This window comes from Nipponia nippon, unplaced genomic scaffold (genome assembly GCF_047370975.1).
Source record: "Nipponia nippon isolate SJK-2023a ecotype South Korea unplaced genomic scaffold, ASM4737097v1 scaffold_3, whole genome shotgun sequence".
NCBI lineage: Eukaryota > Metazoa > Chordata > Aves > Pelecaniformes > Threskiornithidae > Nipponia > Nipponia nippon.
The window spans coordinates 11,005,215-11,029,917 of NW_028262347.1; the positions used below are offsets into that span (position 1 = coordinate 11,005,215).

Consider the following 24,703-nt stretch of genomic DNA (forward strand, 5'->3'; position numbering starts at 1 on the left):
TCAAATATCCTGTCTAATAGCAAGTAACTTGAATTGAAAATAATTCATACAATTTGGATGTAAGATAAAAAATGTTCCAAAGAAGCAATTACAGTTCTTCAGAAAGTTATGGCTGCCTTTTCTCCAGACTGCGCTTTTCTCTGTAATGCCCTAACAGTGGACAGCTATTCTGGCCCGTTGCATCCAGCCTTTTAACACCATTTTATTTGCCTTTTCTTTTTTTTTTTTAACAACTATTGCGAAGTGTTGATGAGATTTCATTAAAAGAAATCAGTCTTAAGCACTATTTTAGGAAAACTCTTCTTGTGCTAAAGCTTGAATTTTCATCTTTAGAGACTTTTAAAAATGAACACGAGTCAAGGTATTAAATTTAAATTGTTTTTCTTCCATTCAGATTGAGAGATGAGCTTGACTTTCTGTTCATTTTTTATAAGTCACATTCCATAACAAATACCAGAAGAGAATACAAAGAGGACTTTGAGGCCAAACCTTCCGTTTTACACTGAGTACACCTACATACTGTAACAAATCTTAAAACCATGCTTCAGCACATAAGTAGTACCTACACTAGGATTCCAAACTTCAAACAGGTTAAAAAAAATTAGTGTCAAAAGAGCACAAATCCAGAGGTTCATTGAACATAAACAGTGTTTTTAGCTTTTGAAACACCTGGTATTTTCTCAGGGTTCCAAGTACCGTGAAAGCTCTGATCCAGCGAATAGCTCTTTATTAACCCCGCAGCTGCCACAGTTTCCACAAACTATTACGTATGTTGAAGATACTCATTTTCCAGGATGCTGAAGCTAGTGCTCAATTTTATGAATTTAAATAGTCCCTACGGGTCAGCTGAGTAGATATAAAATGTACCTTTTCTCACCTAAAGGATTTTTTTTTCTTTTATATGCTGATTTGTTAATTCTACCCTAGAGTTTAGAAGTTTAAAATTCAGGTATGAAGACATCCAGAAAATTTAAGCTGTACACTGAGTTTTGACCACAGACCCCCCATTTGACAATATCAGACAATATCTTCTCTACTGATTCTCTGTTGAGGTCGTGAAGTTAGTGAAGGTTCAGGGTTGCACTCTGCCAACAGCAGTACTGTCTGTTATGCGTCTATGACTTCATCAACTCTACGGATCACTACAACACAGCTGACCCTTTATAATTTTTCGTCTGTGGGATTTACAGTGATCACTATTAGTTCTCTGATCAAGGTTCTTGGACTCCACAGCCTGGAGTCCAATCTCACCTTGTTAAAGTGTGTGCGATTAACAGCATGGGACCTTATTGACTCCAGCAGGAGTTTTTTACAAGTGGAGCCATCTGGCTGCATATTGTTAGGCTTAGAAAAAAGGACGTGTCCTCTAAGATTGTCAGTGATTCATCTTGGCTGTTCTCAGGTTTCCAGCTAAAATAAATCCCAACTAATCAAGCCAAAAACAATTGTGTGTGTATGTACGTATGAATGTGGCATGTGTGTGTCTATACACACATACATACATACCTTTTTTATTTTCATATAAAATATGCACATTAATCACAGTTCGATAAAAAAGTAGGCTGGTCCGAACTGCAGTATGGGATTCTACATATGTGCTAGCTTTTCTAAACAAGATATCCAGCAAAAGCTATTTCAGCTGAGACAGGAGGAGAAAAAAACATCATTCTTTCTTCTGCTCAGCTAATGACACAGACTGTGATAGTCAGCATTAGTATCTGGGATCAGAAAAATGCATTAGGCTGTTCATGTAAGCTTCAGTGAGAAGTTCTGTCAGGATGAGTTATGAACCAGCCTGGTACACGCAGGCACTAGTCAATTGCTATAAATGTGTAAAGAATAAAGGATTTGCATATTAGATCATAATGGTTTATTGAAAGCAATTAATCAATAACTAATCACTAGCCAGATCAGCATCAACCTTTAATAATGTTTCTGTTTAATTCATGTATGCTGATCTAAACAATATTTTCAAACCATCTCGTATTAGATTAAATTTCTGCAGTTAGGAAGGAAGAGACTGCATAATATCTGAACCAAGATTAAGAACTATCCAAAGGCCTAATATAATATAGGATGGTTGTTTTTACCACATACAAAATATTATTTTTCAAAAATCATGCATATATATATTACTCCTCTTCTTGAAGAAATTTAATAAAATAGTCATGAAAAAACACAACTCTTTTTTTTACTCCATTGTTGTGGTTTAACCGCAGGTGTCAACTAAGCACCACGCAGCTGCTCACTGACTCCCCCCTGTTGGGAAGGGGGAGAGAATCGGAAGAGTAAAAGTGAGAAAACTCGCAGGTTGAGATAAGACAGTTTAATAGGTAAAGCAAAAGCCGCGCACGCAAGCAAAGCAAACCAAGAGATTCATTCACTGCTTCCCACCAGCAGGCAGGTGTTCAGCCATCTCCAGGAAAGCAGGGCTCCATAACGCGTAATGGTTACTTGGGAAGACAAACGCCATCACTCCGAACGTCCCCCCTTTCTTTCTTCTTCCCCCAGCTTTCTATGCTGAGCATGGCATCATATGGCATGGAATATCCCTTTGGTCAGCTGGGGTCAGCTGTCCCAGCTGTGTCCCCTCCCAGCTTCTTGTTCACCCCCATCCTACTCGCTGGTGGGGTGGGGTGAGAGGCAGAAAAGGCCTGGACCCTGTGTAAGCACTGCTCAGCAATAGTGAAAACATCCCTGCATTAGCAACACTGTTTTCACCACAAATCTGAAACATAGCCCCATACTAGCTGCTATGAAGAAAATTAGTTCTACCCCAGCCAAAACCAGCACAACCATTAAACTTTTTTCCAATTATTTGCTAAACCAACTAGATTATGTTTACTTTAACAACTACATATTATGCACAGTACCATTTCACATTTTAAATTCTCTCCTGTGTCATGGAACAATTGCATTCACTCTTGTTACTATAGCAACAACTGACCTTATTTAAGGTTTGCAATGTCTGGTGGTTTTGCTGAAACAAATATTGTCTTTCTTTGAATTCTAAATTTATCATGCTTATTAAAGCATAAATTTCAAACTTTCATTACATTCTAATTAGCTGCACATTGTTTTGGTTTACACTGATGGGCAACACAGACAAAAATCTGTATGTTTTATAGTGGAAATATTATTAAACATATAGGAGCCGATTCTGATCCCAATGGAGTGAAACCTATGTCAGTTGACCCAATAGTCAGTAGGCATAAATATGTGTATTTGCAAAACTGATTTCCATGAAACGGTGTTATTTGATCCCCAAAGGGTATCCAACACAATAGATTTTATACAGGTTTAAAACCATTGCAAATATAAGAACATTAGTCTTAGAGAATTATTGGAGAAAGAACATTCTAGCTAACTTACCACGCACAAAGAAGGTTCATACTGCAAAATCGGGGGATGGAATTAAAAATGAGAACACTTGCAATATTTCTGCTTAGAATTAAAAAGAGTGTAGATTGCTTCATATCTTCTTTGATTTGGGATGATACTGATTTCATAAAGGAGTTTCAGTTTGCTTATAAGTAGTTCTAGATTATTTCCAAAATATTTTGAAAAATATTCAGAAATTTGGGAATTAATGGAGGTTGGGTTTTGAGAGCTGTTTTTTTGTTTGGGTTTGTATTTTTTTTTTCCCTAGCCTACTGCAAAGTAACTAATTTGACTAATTTTTTTCATCAAACAGTTTAGAAATGTGTGAAATCTTCAGTGTGTTTCCGAGCTGCCAGAAGAAATGAAATGGCTATAGCACTAGGCAGTGGGTTTCTTCTGATATTTAACATCCATAGTTTTGACATAAACAGAATCTTCTCACTTTGCTGTATCACTTACATTTAAATTATGCCTGAGTTCAGTGTCTCAAGTCTCACCTGTAACTTTGCTTTAGCTGCATGGCCAATTAGTAAGCACTATGCATGTTTGCTATGCACAATGCGCATTGTTGCCCCTTGCCCAGCACGAGATCAGAGCATTTGACCTGTCCTTGGTTTTCAAAGCCTATCATCTCCGTCGTGAAGAAACAGATTGGTTTGACAAGCCCAGGGAGTCTCGTTTGGAGAATGGACATGGCCTCGACAGAAGGCTGCCAGAGAAGTTGTCCCACTCTCGACCACCAAGTCAACACCAAGATCAAGTAAGCTGTCAAGTAAGCTGTGCCTTTAGTTTTATAAATGTTTGACAATTTAATCGTACTGTCCGATAGTGTAGGGACTATGCGTTTAATCAAATTCCAGCTACATTCCGCTGAAGTGCTGTTGAATCTATATTTGTCATCAGTACTTGATGATGAAATTAGAGTAACATTCGTCTGCAATTCAGTATTAATTTTGCAGGTTGTCTTTTGATTTTTGAAACATATCTGAAAGGAGTTAATCTGCTAATCAGAACTACCTATGCCTTAGGTATTCCTATTAAAAAAAAAAAAGAAAAAAAAAAGAAAACAGTCCCATTTTACCTTATCAGCTTTATCCCATCCAAATTCAAGCCCCTTCTTTTAGCAGTTTAAGGAAAAGAGTTGCTTTATCCTGTTGGCGCTTACTCCTACTTTTAGTTGGTCGGTATAATCCCAACAGTCTGTGATCAATAAGCAAGACTTTATCAGTCTAATAATTAGAATGTTTCATTATTCTAGCAGGAAAGAAAAATACCATATTCTGCTTTTCAAGCTTGCCGACTTTGAAATCTAGTTAACCTTAGTATACCATCACATATCCTCTTTATATTAAAGAATTTTATATATTTCAAATCTTTAAGGTCTTCATTTGATTGTTTCAGTTATCTTTTTTACTAATTGATTGAGATTATACTCTGTTTTCCATGAGATGCAATGGATGCAAGAGAAGGTATTGCACGGCCCCTTTGTGGTACTTCATAGCTTATATTGCTCGTGTTAATTCCTCAGATAACATACAAACAGGGATAGCCTGCTGTCATGCAGCCTTCGAAACTTTTTTGCTGGTGAGCATTTTCACTGACATTTGACAATAGAAGTAGGTTTTATGAAGTAAGGATGCAGATTTTAAGAAGCAAGCATTCAAATATCTTACAATATAAGCTGTCATTTATTTTTATTTTTCTCTCTTTTCCTATCTCTAGTTTAGCATATATTGAGATTTACACAGCCTAGGTTGTACTGAGCCTACCCATTTCTTGTTGAGAAAGAGGGTTTTACACGATACAAGTCTTATAGGAATCTATTCAAATAACTCACTCTATGAACCAACTTCATTGTGGGATAAAGGATGTTTTATAGTCTTCACAGCTCTTAATATCACTGGAAACAGATAAAAAATCTGCCTATATCTGAGCACTTTAATCCTCATGAGAAACATGCATTGTTCTGAGCATATGTAATTGTATTTGACCCCTACAGCATCATGATGTAAAATTAAAAATTTGCTTTGAAAATCAGGTTTGTCCAAGAAGAGGGTTACTGTTATCCGTGATATCTGTTATCTGCTCTGAGGTACGGAGGTGGTCAGTAGGATGTATTTAACTTTTAGCACTCTAGAGCTTTTGCCCTGGGAAACAGTCGCAAGGCAAGTTACTAGTCACAAAGGTCCGATCTTTGTTTTTTCTCTCATATAAATAGCACTGCACGTCACCGGTCAAAAGACTTTGATCAGAATTTTTTGGGAGGAAGGTTAAGGGTCCTGAGAGTTCTTGTTTTCTTGGATTACTTCCAGAAGGAAAATATTTTTTTTTCTCTCCGAAGCTGTTGTGCTATCCCCATGTTTATATGGAAATAGAGATACCACATTTAAAATCTTGCCAAAAGCTTTTTTTAAGGTTTTGTAAAATATGAGATGGAAATTGGATTGTGAACATGTTCTAAATAATTCTGTGTGATGCCATGTAAAGCCTCTGCAGAAGAAAATTGATGTGGAAGAAGAAGCTTTACAACAGTTCCCTCTTCATCTATTTCCATCCAAGTTGGCTACTGTCATTCACCCACTGGTACAAAATAGTATCGATCTATCTGCAGAAAAGAGAAATGCCAGTTCTCACTAACTCTGCATCATCTACCTCATCAAAATGTCACTCAGAGCTTGTGTATGATGTTAAATATCTTCTGTGAACATTTGTTTGAGAAAACTTTAAAAAAAATTATTTTCAGACCCATCCAGAAATTAAATTACTTGAAGACAAGGTAAAAAGGGTCAGAGCCATTTAAAAAAGTTTCATTACCTCCACATTGAATTCTGAAAGTAAAACACTTAGCAATAGAAGCAAGTAAATCAATATTAACATCTCTGTTTTTTAGCATTTATTTTATATTTTAAAGCTGTTGAGAAAAATAAACAATTTTCAGGCCAATGAGTATGCTGAGGCAAAGTAAACCCTCCCGAAAGGCTTTTTCAGTCCTGTCTCTTCTGTAACAAAGAAGTCACTGAATTCATTGTCCCACGCTGTCTGTCTCCTGTATCCACAACTCGGTTCTGCACAGAGAGCTGTAGTGTCCAAGCATAATGTACTCTGGAGTCAAAAATGGCAAATTCTTCTTCATCCTGACCACCTGAACAGGTCCACCTTCACCCAGGGCTTGCTTTGTGGCAGAGGCTTTCCTGAAATCAGTTAGGATGACAGTTTCCTAGTTAGCATAGTTATTAAGCCATTGCAACCCCTTTAATATCCTGTACTGAGGGCAAACCAGCCACAAAAGGAAATATTTGCATCAGTAGCACTAATCTGCTCGAAATGTATCAGTCAAAGTTTCCAAGTACACTTATCCATGGTAAATTTTCCAGTTGTATTTTCTTCTTTGTAAAAAATGTGAATATTTTACTGACCACTACGATATTTTTATTCCAGAAGATTTTGTTTCACATTAGTGAAACATCAGTTTCTTTACTAGATGAAATCAGAGCTGCTTGATTGCATCCTGCAGAGCTTGTACAATTCAAGGTAATAAATAAAGCACAACCCTGTGCTTTTGAAGCAAGAATGCCGCAGTGACAACCCTGAACTTCCAGGTTTCCATGGTTTTCTGATAACCTAGCAGATTAAGCTCACATACTGTATTATTAATATTAAAATATATTTGTTTCTATAGCAACTTCTGTGGTGCTACATAGTATTCTTAAATCACATTAAATTGCAGTGCAGTTTAGTATTTTAATAGCTGTTTCCCAATATAGTGATTCTGAACTGCTTACCTGCGGAGGGTAAACATGGCTTAAACCTAATCAATACATAATCTATTGCAGATTTCTCACTGATCCCTGTTGACCTCAACAGTTTGCTTAGTCGCTGCCAGTTGACCTGCAACTTCTTTAAATCTCCAGACATCAAGGCTCTTTTTATGATTACTTTCTGTGAAAATTATTTGTATATCCTGAACTAAACTGGCTATTGCAAACAGGTTGGGAAGGAACAGTAGGATGAGGTGTCAGGGGAGTACGAGATCATGACAAGGAGGTGGACAGCGAGAGTACATTAACAGGAGATAAGTGGCTTCTCAGTGAGGGGTTTAAAACACGGAACTTCCAGTGATCATAGGTGGGTCTTTTTAAGCTCTAAACGAATAATAAAATCTCAAGCTCATCATAATATCAGTGTATCATCATCAGTTCACTTTGGCAACACTTTTCTAAGCACAAAAAGAAGGCAAGGGCTCTAGCCATGCAACCTTTTGAAAGTTAATCCCCTATTTCTAAAGGCCTTCAAAAAGTATATGCTTGTCATGGTTCACGGATCTGTACCGTTCCCTTGAAATTCCATTTAGGTCACATGTTTTTAGGGACACTTAAATACTTAAAAATTATTTAAAAATGGGTCATATGGTGAGCAATGGGGTTAAAATGAGAAAATACTGTTAGTGACAAAGATCCAGAAGGCTACCTGCAAACTTTTGTTCCACCTTTAAGTCCATACTGCTTAGTTTTGGTTGTTTTCCAACTAACAAGGAGATTTCATTTTAATTTGTAGGAAACTGCTTTCTCTGTTTGAGGCTGGGGCGGGGGGGCCGCATTATGTGATTCAGATTCTCTGGAAATATGATGAGAAATAGGACATTTCCAGATTTTGTGTAATTGTTAAAATATCAAATCTAATGAGTGAATTGTTAGCCACCCCCCTCACTGTAATTCATGAGGGAATTTAGCAGTTTCTCATTTTTTAGTCACCCAGCAGAATGTTATTCTCACTGCATGCCAGAATGACTTCTAAATCAAAAGTCAGAGTTCTGTACTGAACTAATTGCAGAAGCAAAGACCACTCACTTTGCAATTTATTAATGAGCAGGAACATTGTATTTGTCAAGTTTTTCTTCAATACTCCTTTTGCAAAATATCTCTGTCATCAGGGATCTATGAGTAGAGAGAACTTCCCACCTTTAGGATTTCCAGAGAACTTCACATTCTTGCTCTGCACAGAGATGTAGCGGTTCAAAGGCGCAGGATCACCTTAGCTGTGGAAATCCTGGTGTCAGCTTTCACAGGGCTTGTGCGCTCATGCAAGTACCTGTGGTATTCGAAAATGAGGGTAGGCAGTCTCTAACCCATCACCTTGAGCATCCACCATCCTGTTCCTGGATACCTAACACAGATAAAATTTCCCTTGCAGACTGTATATCCTAAAGGACTAGAGTCAGGCGTAGCTGCTGTGAATCACCTTATCAGGCCCTGTCTAAGATTTTGGTGGAAGAGGAGGTGCAGCACCATTTGAAAACAGAAATTACTGTGGCTCTGTTGATCTTATCCAAAGCCCAGTTAACACCTTGTAGCTGTTGCTATGGACTTTGGCTGGAATACTAAAATACACTTGATGCATTTTAGTTCTTAAACTTAAATAAAAAGTTAAAGAAATTTACTCTTCTTAATTATCCTCTTTATGTTATAGAATTCCCTTATGAGGCTTCCATAGAGTTTCTTTATCAGACAAAAAGTGTAAGAAAAATTAAGTGTATATTTAAACTGATTTTCTGTAACAGTGTTAGAAAACCTCAGCACATTTATTTGCCACTCATTCCGTTTTTTGGAGGGGCTTTGAGCTGACAAATACCATGAAACACATGACCAGAGCTTAAATTCCTGGAGGAAATGCTTTATACTCCAGTTCTCATTTAACTCACTGGGATGCAGCCCACAAGGGCCCGCTGAGTAATGTGCAGAAAAATGTGACCTGAGTCCCCCGTCAGCTCAGAGAGCACAGGAGGAGGGAAGATACACTGGAGAGGCAAAGAGTGTCTCTGATCAGAAGAGGACAGCATTACCAGTGCTGAACTGCAAGAATTATTACTCGAGTACACTGAATGCTCCCAGAAAGGTGAGGAAAGGATCTCCATGGCAAGGACAGATGGCAGGATTCTGTGGGTTTTGTAGCAAATAAGCGGGATCAAGTCACCTTTTGCCCTGTGACCTAAATCTGGGCTTGGGGACTGACACATGCTCCGTCCGTGCAGCCTTGCAGCGGAGGGACTGTCCCTTCTGTGCCGTAGCTCAGATTTACGCTGTTGTGATTGTGTGACTTCAGCGGCGTCCCTCGGTATCTTCACGGGGGTACGTGGGGCAGTAATCAGCTAGAAGGACCCTCTGGCGTATATTCAGGTGAAGGGAAATCACCTTTAGTGAAAGCTAGATGTGAACACTTGGAAACAAAAAATAATTTGTGTTCTACAAGGTTTCAAATATACTAGTAGACTTCAGATAAATATGGGCATTAGTGGTTAAAGTAAAACCATCAAAAATGGTGTAACCGGCCTTTCCATCATCTGTTTAGAGCAACCACTATTCTCCCACTTTCAGACAAATAGTGTTCTGAAGGTAAATGCCTAATGACATGTTCAATTTAAGTACTGATTCCCACCAACAATAAAAAATAATATGCTATCCTGAATGCTAATAAACTTTAATGCTTTTATTCATAAGTATATAAATCACTAAGATTTATACTTATCGTAAAATTCTGGAAGTGCAAGTCATCCATACTTCATTCTGGAAGTAATAAACTAAAGTAGGAGATGGTCTATATTTCCTGATATATTTGTCAGCAAATCATGTACGATATGGCTTTGAATATTCTTGGATTATTATTTATTCAAAAAAGCAATCTTGCTAAAGAAAGATAAGATAGAGCAATTAAAAAAATGGGATTTAAGTTTATGAGCCGCAATGTTCTCCAGTTAAATTGAATTCCTCCCACCAAAATGAATCCCAGGTAAGGATCTTGAAGTATGTTCATACTGCTGCTTTTGAATTGCATTAATTCATATTCTTTTTTATTTAATTAAAAGTAAAATTAGATACATTATTTCAGATTTTTTACAATTTTATGTAAGTTGCAGGTGACAAATACATTATTTGTACTGCTAAATTACAGTTGCTGAATTTCTGATAATGTCATTAAAAACATAGCAATGTCCCTATCCATTTATAAGTGTGTAAGTCTCAGGGCGCTTCATACGCTTCTGGTAGTATTAGACCCTATGTCCTGGCAAAATACCATGATAAATCCTAAAGTTTGCTTGATCTCAAGTTCTATTTTATTCTGGAGCACTTTTCCACTACCAAATCCGTTATCTCCTTTTTTTCTGAGATTAATTACGGTCAGTACTGCTCTCAGTGTGTTACGGAAGGGTTTCAGCCTTCTAGATGCAACGTCATCTACTGGATAAGAAACTGTATTATGACAAAAGAGGTATAAACTCTTCTGCTCACTGTGGGATAGAGCGAAGTGAGTCCCTTGACATCTCTGTTTCCCCTCCTGTCATTTATGTGTGTTATCCATTAACATCATAAACTCTTCAGGGCAGAAACTGGGTTTGAAGTGCTTAGTTCAGGAGAGGCTTAATCCCTTTAAATGCTACTTAAATACAAATAATAGTAATAAATTCTTGGCAGCAGGCTGCTGATACACTCAGACTGCTGCATTATCATGCTGATTAATATTGTCCCATTGGCTCCTTGAATCTGCCTCTGCCATGTCCCATCCCATTGACACTCAGCCTGGAGCAGTCACAAGCAGCCACATGCTCTCCTCTCGGTCCGGGTGCAGTGCTCAGGCTCAGCACCAACGTGGCAGGGAGGTGATGGATTCTGCTTTGCTTCCAAAAGACCAAAACTGCAGGCAAAGAGGGCGTGTGATAGGTGTGAGATGTGTAAGTGTTGCAACACTCTTTCTGCAAAGGTGTTTTGGTGTGGACTCAAGGCGATCGTCCCTGGCCAGCGGGTTAGTCCCTGCTGCATGGCCCCTCCTGTGCCCGTGTCGTGGGGCAGGTGGGATCATCCCAGCTGGAAACGGCTCTTTAGTGCATGTTGTAGAGATGCATTTCATATAAAATGTAATCCTAAAAGTTTTAGGTTGGATCTTTCAAAAAGCTTTTGAAATTTGACGACAAAAGGTATATTGGAATATGTGATTTTGCTGAAAGTAAAGCAGTAACTCATGGCTGTTTACACATTCAACTGCCATTTTTTTAGGTCTGTATTAACAGGATTTTATAATAATTACAGGAATTATATTTAATTTCATTCTTCTCTTGAACATCACTTGGGCAAAGGATTAATGTTAAGAGAAGCTACAGAAGACAGGGACCACATTCTAGTCATTAGGAAATAAAAATCAGAACCAAAGCCATATTCAAAATTAATCTGGCTTTATGGAAGAAAATATTCATTCCCCTGCAGAATGATTTTGCAGTCTGACAAATGTCTTAAAACTTGGCGGGGGGCGGGTATTTGAGTTGTGAAGTTGTGGTATTTCCCTGGATGAAATAAGTTTGTTTGCTTGTTTCTGTTTCAACTGTGGAAAACTATTGATACAATTGAAGTTGTTTTATCTTTTTATGACATGCATATTTGTGTTCCTCAGATAAATGGGAAGCCCCTGCAGTACATTTTCCCTCATGCAAGGCTCAAACTACTGAGAGACCCAAAGGATCACACAGTTTCAGGTAAAAAACAGCAACCCTCTACGAGACAAGATAATTATTTTGATTAGCATGAATCATGCAAAAGATTTGCAGTATTAAAAATAGTTCCTGTATCATATGCAGCAGGAAATTCAGCGGTCATTTTAAGTCTTGCTAGTTGGTTATAACAGAAAGCAGCAGTGCAGAAAAAAGGTCACAACATCTGTTCAAGATACATAAGCTGTACAGACATTAAAAACAGAGGGAAAATCTGTTGTGTTATACATATGAGCAGTCTGGTTTGCTGTTGCTTTTTATATAACTATATTCTCTGTATGAGAAGTTTCTATAAAATAGGTTTGTGTAGGTGTTCAACATGTACAGAAATGAGAATTTTATTCTTTCTGTACTGGAACTATTCTACAGAGGGGGGTAGCAGAACCATCAGATCCCATTTTTCTGTGATATCTGCACATAGAGACATTTATCACAGGACTTCAGGTTTATTCTCTTTTCCCTAACGCTAACACAAATGTACGTGTAAGTCTGAGTCTGCTTGCAAAGGAGAGGAAGGTGGCAAAGGTTACGTTCATTCACCTCCTGGACTGTGAGCAGGAACCCACCGTGATGTTTTCATGTATCAAATTGTAAAAGGCTGCCAGTTACAAGATCTAGCACAGGTAAGGTCTGACTGTTTGAGCTTTTGGAATTGCACTCTCTCACACATCTAATACTGATAAGGAGCTCAAAGTTTTTTGAACACGCTGTTTGTCTCCTTTCAGAGGTACATGCTTTAAGCGGTTTTGTCGTGGAACCGTCAGACTTTCTTTTAACTTGCTTAAAGAATTCTAATAGTGTGTGTCAAACTCTGTTTCTGCACAGAAGTAATTACCGACTGCCAGCTCTGGTGTTCCCTCGAGCATTAAGTAGAAAGTGGCACGAACTTACTTGAATTGCTAAATATTGTTTTCACAGGGTTTCTGGCAGTAAAATCTTGATCACTTCCACCCCCAGTATCCACCTCATATTTAGGGTGTTAAATGAATGTTCTGTATATATTATGAGGTATTTTCTTGCTAGTCAGCTTAACACCCACTGGTGATTTTGGGATGCATAAAGACCCCTCCACCCACACAGCACAGTCTGAAAGAAGCCGCCAGGTCCACTGTTGTGTCAGGCTCCGCTGCCCCGGGCGCTTGCAGGCCGTAGGAGCTCCGTGACATCCTGGTGCAGAATTTTGCCTTGCGGGGTGATGAGTAACGCTGTGATCCAAGCTGCTCTCTTACTCAAGAACAAGTGGAATTACAACCACACAACTGTGTATAACTCATGATTTAATGTTGCTGAACTCCTGTTCTCCTATGTAAAGTTACTTACTCTCGTGCAATGTAAAATACCTATTCCAAATTCTTGATTAGATCTCATGCTGGCAACCACAGCAACATACTGTGCATCAGGGTAAATGCAATGACTGGAAAATCAAGGTGTAGATATTGACTTCCCATTTACTAGTGCCCTGCACAGCATGAGATCACACAGGATCAAATATTCACTCAGGATCCTGCTAAGGTTTCATAGCCCACACTGGGATTGCTCGCTGTTGTAGCTGTGCTATATTGTACCTAAATTCTAATTGGAGTAAGCAAGCTTGGCTATGTGTCTACGGGCTACAGTCATACTTTTGGATTTTAGTCCAGATACACCCATGGAGACCTTCACAGACATACTTCTATATGATGTACATGCTATATGATGTACCTGCAGATTTCCCTACAAATATGAAAAGGCTTAAATGCAAGTTGTACAGAAGAAAGTCAAAGGTGGAATAGGGTACCAACAGGGAGGACCTGAGGCAGAAGAAATTGTTGCATTTTTCACTCCTTGTACATCTTTGAAGTACCATAACTCCTTGACTTCATACCTCCCTTCCTCCCCCTCTGTGTCTAAAGTACACAGAAACTCTCTTTAAATATGCAGTGCTTTCTGCCTAGCCTTCAGCTTTCCAAATGGCCTCTTCCAGAGCCACACACATGGGTTTTGGTCACCTTTTTAAAAATTCAATTTTGCTTAACCATTATCTGCAAACTAATAGCAAGTATCTTTGTTTATTAACCAGACAATGACTACTAATCAGAGGCCGACTTAGAAATCTATTATACAGCAAAAGTTACTTAAAATATTGATGAATTAAATGATATATACTCTTATAGCACCACAGCTACCTCACTACAAGATTATTGGATATTAATCTAGATGCCATGCTTGGTTGGTTGGCTGGCTGGTTTCTTTCTCTTTCTTTATTTCTTTGTTTCTTCCCTTCCTCTCCTTCTTCTGCTCTCCCTTTCTCCCTCCCCCTCTCTTTCTTATCAAAATTACTAAAATGAGGTGTTGAGTCATTTTGTTTAACTGTTTGCCTTATACTTGTTGCATAGGCACAGGAAGAGTGTATGTTAAAAAGCCCAGCATCCCTGAATAAAGGTCACATGCAGAGTCAGATCTCCCAAAGAGAACAGCCCGACACTGTCCGGGTGGCGATGGGAGTCTCTGTTGCAACCATCCTTGCAGCAGCATCTTCAGCTGTAGCGGATGAGACTCCCTGAACTGCTGTGTTGCTGGATTCTTACAAGCCAGCTGGCCTGTGGTCCGTTGTTTCTGATTATCTTACAGTATGTACAAAACATCTTTGCCTTACCTGTGCACAAAAGCCTGTTCTATGTGATCATTTCTGCACAGTTTCTACTGATGATTTAAATGATCTGTGTGCAGTTTGGTCATCTCAACAGCAGGAGCTGCCTGGGGAGATGCCTGAGACTGACAGGTTCTCCTCTCAGGGAATTAATGAACGCATCTTAAGTATACAAGTAGTGTATCTTAACTGGTGTATGCACAGCAGGAGCTACCTGGGGAAATCTCCCAAACTGTCCACAATTCCCACTTGGAGAACTCCTGTAACTGTCGAACAGCTGTTTTGCTGGGAAACTGGCCAGTGGTTCAGCCCATCACCTCATCTTACTGTGGAATCCCTGGGCCAACCTGGGCATTGATGACTCAATGTGCTGGGTCAGCCCAGGTACCCAGCTATACCACAGCTGTAACCATAGGACAAGCTTGAATTTCATCCTAATATCACCATTATAATTTGAATTCCATAGATCTCATCACATAATTACCATAGCGGAGGTTACTGGGAGGTTACTGCCTGATTATGGATCCAGAAATTGTCACATTATGAATATCAATAATAAGAGTAGTCGCAAATCATTTAAAATTCAGGCTGTATCACTACATATTATGTGCACATGCATTCTGTTTATTCGCTTTCTTGCATAATGAATACTGGCTCTGAGGCACAGATGCCTTGATGCCTCTTACATAATCTGGCATAATTTTGCACACAAAAACATTTACTGCAAAATTTTAGCATGTGAATGAGGTGTTGAAGGAACAAGGAACTGGGCCAAAATTGTGATGGCAAGAAAATAGTAGTTCTAAATGAAAACTAAATGTATACTTGCTAGCTGGCCTCTCTCTTGAGGGTTCTTGTTTCTTTAGCACATGCCATCATGTAGAACTCACAGCTCTTCTTTTCAAGGTATGTCATGTCCCCTCCTCAGGCAATGCTGATAGATATGAAGGAATTGCCAAGGATTCTCTCTGCAGATATTGATTAATAATTTGCATTTTTTTAAAAAAAAAGAATTGGCATCATGGTTATGCTGAGGTGCCAAAGCAATGATGGCAGTGATCAGTGAATGATAATGTAGCAATATTTGATGCTCCAGAATCTCACTGTTTGTTTTCACTGAGAATCCCTTGTTCCTTTTGGATCCTTCAGCATAGCAGCATAAGCACTGTTTTATACCACCAGCATTTTCTCTTCTGTTTTTTAACACATCATAGTTATATTTGAAAAAGTGAAGAGAGGACACAGCTATTGAAGGCAATGAAAGCATTGGCAATGCCTTTGGAAGTGTTGCAAAGATAAAAACCTATATTGCGTTACACCTGATCAGAAAGCTGTTTAGACACACTGGGTGCAAATCCAGCAAGTCAGCCAAATCTCAGTAGGTGTACAGGTACAACGAGTGCACTCAGTCAAAGGTAATTTTTGCTGCTTTCCCTCACTTAGGCTGAGTCACAAGTAATTCTTCCCTTTCCAAAGGCAGGATATTCTGTGTTTCCAGGGAGCAAAATGTACCTTTGAGCAGCCAGACTGTCCATGTTGTGGAGCATCTTTTTCAATTCTGATGAAAAAAAAAAAAGGCAGAGAAGCAATTCAGAAAAAGCTGTGAACTTTATAGTAAAGAAGAGAATTAGACTGTGGGCAGAAGACTGTCCCTAATCTCATTTTAGCAGTGATGTCAGTGAAACTGCTAAGAGGACGACAGGGTAGCTGTAACACTGCACACACGTCAGAGATGCCTCATACTCTCCGTAAGGACTATTAATTCCGGCACACAATGCTACGCTTCTGCAGCATGCCAGCTCATGGGGTACTTATCCCAAGAGAGAGGAAAGAGAATTAGAAGGGTTTTCCTATATCAAGCCCTCACTGCTATAGATAGTCTCTAAATAAATAACCCTAAATACTTAGGGTTCTTTCACCTGCAAGTTCAGCAAAGTCAGTTCTTACAACAAAATACTGAAGTGCAGTGAATATGTGATTACTAATCAGCTAAAAGCCACGTTAAATATAGTCACAGTCTGTGTTGAATGTGATATAGTAGTCAAAGACAGAGGGTGAGAAGTGTCCTCATACTCTTTTCTTAGAGGATTACTTATCTTGTTTCTTTGGTTCGATGTTGTGAAGAACTGAGATAATACTTTGCACAAAAAACCCATACCCGCCTCTAACACTCATTTGTCACTGGGGAGGGATTTAATCCCTAATTAATGGCCATCATTCCCTCAAACACTCTCTCCTTATCAGAGATGTGGCACAGAAGGTAAAAACCCTTAAACAGAAAGGGACAGAGCTGTTACAGCCAGACAACGTCAGAGATTTTCCAGTGAAGTCATATGGCAGTAAATGAGGACAGGAATGGAAATAAAGGGATGGAGAGATGTCTGTTTGTGTCTTAATAGCAATCTTGGAAAGAACTTAATACCATTCAGCTTTTCTAAATAAACAAAAAAGATCACAAACAAATTTTGGTATGTGTTAGAAACATTTTGTAGAGATACAGACTATATATTCCATGTTTATGTACCTTCTCGCTAAATTAACTTAATTTGAAAAGCACTAGTGTGTGTATTTAAAATACTTTCCATGAACCCTTTTTGGCAGCTCAGTTGTTTATGCATTTTTCAGTGTGTGAACATCTGTTGAAGGATATCTAATAAGATCTTAAGAGGAGTGGAAGTAATTGAGAGGGCAATGTGTCTACTGGTTATAAAGGTCCAATTTGCTTTCATAGCTCTCATGCAGAAAAGGCTGCAGAAACAGATCACTGCAACACTGAATGTTAGAGTTAAGTCAGGCTCGCAGGTTCCCATGGAAAGCCAAGAGGAACGCAGGCACATAAGAATGAGATTCACAAAAGCCAAACCAGAAATCTCTCTCTTTTGGAGATAAGAAATGCAGGTCAGCACTTTCTCATGAAGAACTAGAAGATGAGACATTCAGGGATGCATATCAGTGGTGATAGAACTTCTCAAGGACATTAGAAAAAGTTAATACCTCAGAAAAGTCAGTTTAAGGTTTCACTTCGCAGGTGAGGCATAAATTATCTTAACAGCTCTCAGAGGAAAATGAAGACCCTGCGCTCCCTTCTCTGCATACTGGCTATCAAAAATATGCATAGGTTTAATAATTACACTAGAATGAGGTAATTAGTTACAAAGCGCAATTAATTGGAGGTTGAAATAGTTTTAATAAATCACCTTTTGGATCTGACTCTTTTCCTCTATTGATTATAAAGGGAGCATGAGGTGACTAACTTAGATTACGATTTTTGTCTTGTAGAGATCCTAAATTAGATGAGATGCACACATATGGCTTATGTACAAAGAAGCTATAGAACAATCAAAAGACTTGTAGAGGACTGATGGTGTAAAGGACCATATCATTCCTCATCGCCAAGAGACAAATGCCTGTTTCAGTTGGATGCACTTTCCAGAGCAGGGTACTGGAACATTTTGAGAATGATTGCTTTCCATTCCCTATTTACCTAATCACAGATTTGTACAGGTCTTTGAAGTGCACTAGGTGTACGCTCCCAGGCAATCTAGATGCAGGATCATTAAGGTTAAGACGTTCTGATTCTGCAGGTCACTGCCGCAAAGAAAATGTTCCTTGCGGATTGGTAGGGTACTCTGAGGTTCTGATTGTCTCATAGCATCATTGCACCAAGCTAAGTGAGGCGTAGCTTTTGTCAAGTGAATACTCTGCTTTTCGCTATCTGTGTTTCTGAACTTTTTTCACTTTAGTATGGTTGACTCAATGCCTGCATGTTTGCTTGCTGTGTTACTTCAGTAAAAAGAAGTTGGGTGAGGGAGGCTCTCAGCAAAATTTTCTTTAAATAAATTATAGTCTGGCAGAAAGTGTTCTCATTCCTGAAGAAATCTGTTCATCAAGAAAGGGAGTGAAGCTGACGTTAGACAGTCAAGGCTGATGAAGCCAAAGCTGTCTGAGGATAGGCACCCCAAAATGACATGAATTTCCTCCCCACACCAAAAAAAAAACCTCAGACCCCATATTCACTACAATACACATTTTTCTAAAAGAGATACAGTTTAAGGAGGCAAAAGTTTAAGATATATGGAAGTGCTAATTTGCATGTTAGATCAGAAATTGTCTTTTTGCTTTCTGCAAAAATGTGTTTATTTTGCTGCTTGTTGATGTCTTGGACAGCAGTAGTCATTGGCTTGAGAATATATTTTCTCAGAAAAGACTGAAAATTTCCCTCATTTGACAGCTTCTTCTAGGTAGAAAAAATTATCATAACATTCTGTTGATACAGAAGTGAAGACTGCAGTGTTTAAAGGAATAAGCTTTGCAGGTAAATAAATTACCTTTATCCCTGTCACAAAAAATCTGCATTTTGAAGGGTTAATTTCAACAAACAACAAGCTGACTAGTAGATTACTATGCATTTAATTCATATGCTTTTTTTTCTTTTGCAGTAGTCAAGTTATTATAAGGAATATTCATTTTGTGTGAGACAAAATGAGTATATCACAAATAAGATGTGACATACCAAGTCTTAGGAGATTTATGCCTATTCTTTAAAAAAAGAAAAACAACTAAAAATCATTTTGTCAACTCCTCCTCTTTAAAATTTGGAAAAGTTATTTTTCTGTGTTTCTTCCTTCTTCTTTTTTATTATTATTTTATTACCAGCCTAAGCTGGGTACAACAGCATTAAGGCACTTCCTTACTTAAAGACATGAGTTTCTGCCCAACTTAGATGAGAAATGATTGGATACAGTTACTAACCTCATTCAGTAGCAACTGATGTCATCAGGTAAAGAGCATGTGCAATGAGCTGAAGGTCTCAACATGTGTCGTAGAGGACAGTTCCCTATTTCCAAACACAAAGCTAGCCTGTATCCACAAATTGAGTGGTTGTAAGAAATGAACTGTCAAATGGCCACACAATCCTTCCCAGGGACAGCCTGAACAGCTGCTCTGTGATACCTCTTCTGAGAATAAGCCATAAGCTTCTGTCTCTGCTGTTGCCAGCTTAGGATCTTTTCCAAGCAATGAGTCAAAAGTTCATTTGAAGTTTAACAACAGAGGAAATACAATTCCTTTACTTATTTTATGTAATTTTTAAGAATATTACAATGTTTTTAATGAATTATACATGAAAACCAGATACTGTCTGTCTTTTTGAGAAAAGAAGGAAAGTTCAGAGGTTTTTATGAAGACTTAAATGATTGCAGGTATTACTTGTTTTGGAAGAATGGTATTTTACAATTTACAATTCCACAAATTCTTCCCTATTCATGACAGATACAACACTGTATCTGTTGATTCCTTTGTGCAGGAGAGTCATTTGGGTGAGATAGTCCTTTGGTTTTCCTTCTAGAAGAATTATCCAGCGTGCCGAGGCTTTACTGGGTGGCTGTTCAGCACGGGCAGTATCATCTTTCCTACAGATTCCTCAAAATGTTGACCAAGAGCTGTCAATGTTCCCCATGGCATGTACACTCCCCATGGTGTCTCTTGTCCCAAAGGAAGTGATAAGAGTGCAGTAGCTTCTATTTAACCATTGCCAACACAGATTTGCACAAATATCAGGCAGATTTGCTCTGCTCTAAGAAGTTTATTGGGAAAAAAAAAAGGTTGATTAATTACATAAATAAACACCTATCTACAGTTTGTATGAATCTGTAATACCAGGACAGTATACAAAGCCTGTAACACAACATCAGCACACAAAGTCCGAGTAGAGAGAACTTACACGCTAGATCTTCAAGCCTTTTTTTGGTATTTTCTTAACAAAATATAGATAGCTTCAAAAGCTGGACATCCTCTTCTAAAATAGCTAAATAAAACCAAATGGTTTGAAGTTTTGGTCCAAGATGTTAAGATAACTGCTAACAAAGGGCATTCCATTCACCTGGGACTGAACTGTTACTTGCTAATAATAGTTGCTAAGACATCACTAATATGCCGGATTCATAACATACCAACTAAGATGTGATATGCCAGCAGAGCATCCTTTATGTAAATCCTTTTCCTCTGATGGCAGGGCTGCCTCATACTATGTGGGAAACATCAATAAAATCTATTCAACTTTTCTCCCTCATTGAGAAGAACATTAATAAAAAGCTTGAGCTAAAAGCAACTACTGTAGCATTAAAAATATCACAAAGATTTTATTTTTTTTTTTTTACAGTGAAGCCATGAAGGATTGGCTGATATATTGGCTGAACAGATTAAAGCTTGCCTTTTATGGTAGATTTATCTTCGTAAGAATCTTTAAAATTTTGTGAAAGTGGGCTGAAATTATGGTATTGCCATAAGCTGAGAAAGACTCTAGACTTCAGGTATTTTCTTACATTAACTTTTAGCCTGGAATTGGGATGTAAAGGTCTGGCTGTCTGGGCGAATAGATAAGTAAAAAACTGATTAGATGGTTGGGTTTTGAGGGTGGTGGTTAATGGGCTGTGCTTTTCCTGGAGACAGGTAACAAGTAGAGTACCACAGAAGACTCTATCATGGGACCATTTAATAACTTAATCAGTAACATGGAGGAGGTGATGGAGTACACTCTCATAATGTTTGCATTACTTGAATTGGGGGAATACTCTTGAGGGCAGGGGCACCAGTCAGAGGGACCAAGACAGGCTGAAGGAATGGGCCAACAGAAACCTTGTAAAGTTGAACAGGAACAAACACAAATCCTGTACCTGGAGAGAAAGAGCCCTGTGCAATGATACAAGCTGGGGACCGACTGGCTAGGGAGAAGGTCTGCAGAAGAGGGCCTTGAGGGAGATCTCTGTAGACAACCATCTGCACATCATGCACCTTGGCAGTAAAGGTGGCCAACAGCATCCTGGGCTGTGTTACCAGGAGCATGCCAGTAGGTCAAGGGAAGTGACTGTCCTCTTCTACTCAGCACGTCTCAGACTGTGTCTAGATACTGTGGACAGTGTTGCCCCCACCCCACCCCCAACACAGGAAAGACTGTTGACAAAAGGGAGTGAGTACAGCAGAGGGACACTGAGATGGTCGGGGGCTGAAGTACCTGCCCTGAGAGCAGAAGCTGCGGGACAGGGCTTGTTCAGCCTGAAGAGGAGTTTCTGGGGGCATCTAGTAGCAGCCATCCCATACTAATGAGGAGCTTATCAATAAAAAGGAGCCAGGCTCTTCACAGTGATACATGGGAGGAGGATGAGAGGCAAGGGGCATAAGTTAAAACAGGAGAGGCTAATAGTAGATATAAAGAGAATCTTTTTTCCCACTGCACTTAGCTATAACTATTAAGAGGTGTAAATCTAAGGTATTTTGTGACTTACTTAAAAGTCCTTCCATTTTAGAACAGGAAAGAGAGTGCATGTGGTTAGATACAGGCCTGCTCACTAAATAAAGCTGTGTGGGCAAGAACACTATGACAAAGAACGGAGAGAAAATTCAAAACAGATGGAGAAAGGTTCAGATCATGTTTTGACTAATGCAGTCCTGACAACAAGACCAAGACTTAATGGGCTTTCTAGCCTTTGCTAAAAAGTCTCAAGGTGCTCCAGAGTATAAGCTTACAGTGAATAAGGTCACTATGTCTGCATTTATGTGTATGTTTAAGAAAACAGTGTCACCATTGGATATCTTACCTTAGGATAGCATCAGCCTTCCCTATAGATAGCGTGAACTGCTGTCCAGTAGGCGATAGGACAGAGTGATGTTTCTGTTTCCTCTTAACCCTGCCCTCCAGTTTACCAGCTTCATAAAAAGAATTTATGATAGATCCAGCCTTTGTGCTGCCCAAATATCAGCACCATGATTGCTGGAGAAGTAATGCAAAATGAAGGAGAGGAATGTGTTTCTTGCTTCCTTCTTAGCATGACTATGTTGGACAAGTCTACGCAACACCCTGGACAAGATTTTTAGCCGGTGTAATAATCATCACTCTTCATTGAAGCAGATTTGCAGCTGATATAAATCCATGCTGTGCTATTAAAACGACTGGACCATATCTGAATTTCATCAGCTCAGGATTTGGCTTCATGTATATTTTATGTTTTAACTGCCAATGGCCAAGAAGTGCAGTAACTGAGTAGGCTTAATCATGTTTCTAGGAAACAACTTCATTTAAGCTAATTTCGTTAGAAAGCACCAAAGCAATTCTCCTGAGCACAATCTTGAAAATGTTGTACCTATCTAAACAACCAAGCTCTGATATGGATCATCACGTTATGTATTCCAGAGAATTGCATAGGAATAATAATGCAAATAAAAATTTAGCCTGGATTTTATTATACACATTACTTTTCCTGCTGCTTTCCAAGTGCCTGATCTAACTTGGTTTTGTTTGCTTTGTCATGTTTCCTTTCCGTCTGTTCTCCAGACTTTACAGATTGCTTTATCACAACTATGATATCTAAATAAATAGCTTGCGTTTCTTCACGGGACTTTTAAGTCTGAACTCTCCAAAGATCAGTCATCGTTGTTTTTGCTGTGGCTGACAATTCGGTTTCATACAGACAATGGAACGTGGTGTAAAATTGTTCTGGCAGATAAGGGCCTACCAGCACCCTAGCATATGCCTGGTCCAGATAAGGCTGGAGGAGGAATGGGGAGATAATGTCTAGTAAATGAACACAGGAGGAAAGTATGTTCTGTCTCTGTTCACAGCCAAATCGAGTTGGAAGAATTTGTATTGTTTGATTTGATTGATATGTTCTCATTGTTATAGCATGGTATTTTGGCACACTGCAAAATCTTTCATGCTTAATGTCTCATTTTCATTCTTTATCCTCATCCATTTTTCTGATTTTGACCATTGGACCTTGCCCAAAAAAGGTAACCCTTGTGTTTCCTTGCTATGATTCAGCCTTCTGGTTTTGATTTCTTTTTTTTTACAGTATTGTTAGAAAGTGAGGAAGGCCATATTTGGACTTGAGGTTTTTTTTCCTCCCTCAGTGGTATGTCTGTGCATTGGTTCGTGGATCTGAAACACAACACTTAATCTTTATTTTAAGGTTTAAACATATCTTCCATTTCAAACAACTCAAAGACATTTGTTGTAGTCCTCATCTGCATTTTGCAATTTAAGCCCATTTCAATTTTTCCTATTTTATTTCTGTATAGTTTCAACTTCAAAGCATATAATATCCAAAGGTGGTAAAATGACTATGGTTTTATAGAAATAAATATTGATTTTCAGCTACCCTCTTGAAGGGTATGCTCTTAGAAATCCAAATCGGTAGCATTTTTTTTATCTTTCTTAAAAATTCAGTCACCTAAAAGTCTATTAAAAATTCATATAGCTCTATCTCCAACTGTGACAAGAGTCAGATTGCTGCTGACACTCATACTTACAGTTTCCTGCGCCAATTCACAGAAACTCATGTGTGATTACTGAAAATCTGTTGTCCATTCTAATTGCTTCTTTACTTTCTTTGCTCATCTAATTAGACAGACAAATGGTTTCATACTTTGAAAAATTAGCCCAGAGGAAATATTTGTTTGAGTTAGCACATGAAAAATGTTTGCACAGAGCTCCTGGGTCACATGCCTGAATTCTCATGCCCATGTTGAAGTTGTTGCTACTGTATGGGACTTACCTAATAATTAAACAATATTAGTCCCTGCATTTTGTGCTGGAATTCTATTTACTATTATAAGAGAAAACATCCCTGGAAACTTAATTTGCACCTTTGTTTAAAGGCAGGACCACCAACACCAGCAAAAGCCCGTTGTGCCTTGAATTACTCAGTTTTTCTCTGCTCTTTTTTTTCTTTTTTTTTAACCTGTAACTTATGTAAGGGGTTATTGACATTTGTTTGGAAATGCGAGTTTAATCATTGCTTAGATGCTGAAATAGTTCCAGGAAATCTAGGCTGTTTATACTCTAATGGCTGTAGTGGAGCTGCTCATCTAAGCAGTAAAAGGATGATAAGATTTCATGAACTTCCCTGTGACCAGAGCAACAGCAATAGACTGGAAGCAATCTGATCTTTATTATCTCCATAATGGAGAAAAATGACCAAATTGTAATTGCAGAGCTCAGGTTATAGACAGCCTACTCCAGCAAAATAAATTATTGTGCATCAGCTGAGTCATGTTTGTAGTCTTTCTGCTGTGTTGCTACCTTGACACTACAAAATGTAACAGTGGAAATGATTTCATGGTGGTCTGAGATACATTGAGCTACACTAGTTCAGAATAAATAATTG

At 38.6% G+C, this 24,703-nt stretch overlaps 1 protein-coding gene across 5 annotated transcripts in view; it reads left to right on the top strand.

Moving 5' to 3' along the window:
• The window catches only part of PCLO (piccolo presynaptic cytomatrix protein), a 386,235-nt gene that overhangs the window by 229,568 nt on the left and 131,964 nt on the right, over positions 1-24,703 (top strand). For 4 of the 5 annotated variants that reach the window (XM_009462919.2, XM_087764264.1, XM_087764266.1 and 1 more), the window contains exons 8-9: positions 4,005-4,153; positions 11,818-11,899. In XM_009462919.2, the coding sequence (XP_009461194.2) occupies positions 4,005-4,153; positions 11,818-11,899 (231 nt within the window). The remainder of the gene's footprint in view (positions 1-4,004; positions 4,154-11,817; positions 11,900-24,703) is intronic. The other variant, XM_087764265.1, reaches the window with a different exon arrangement.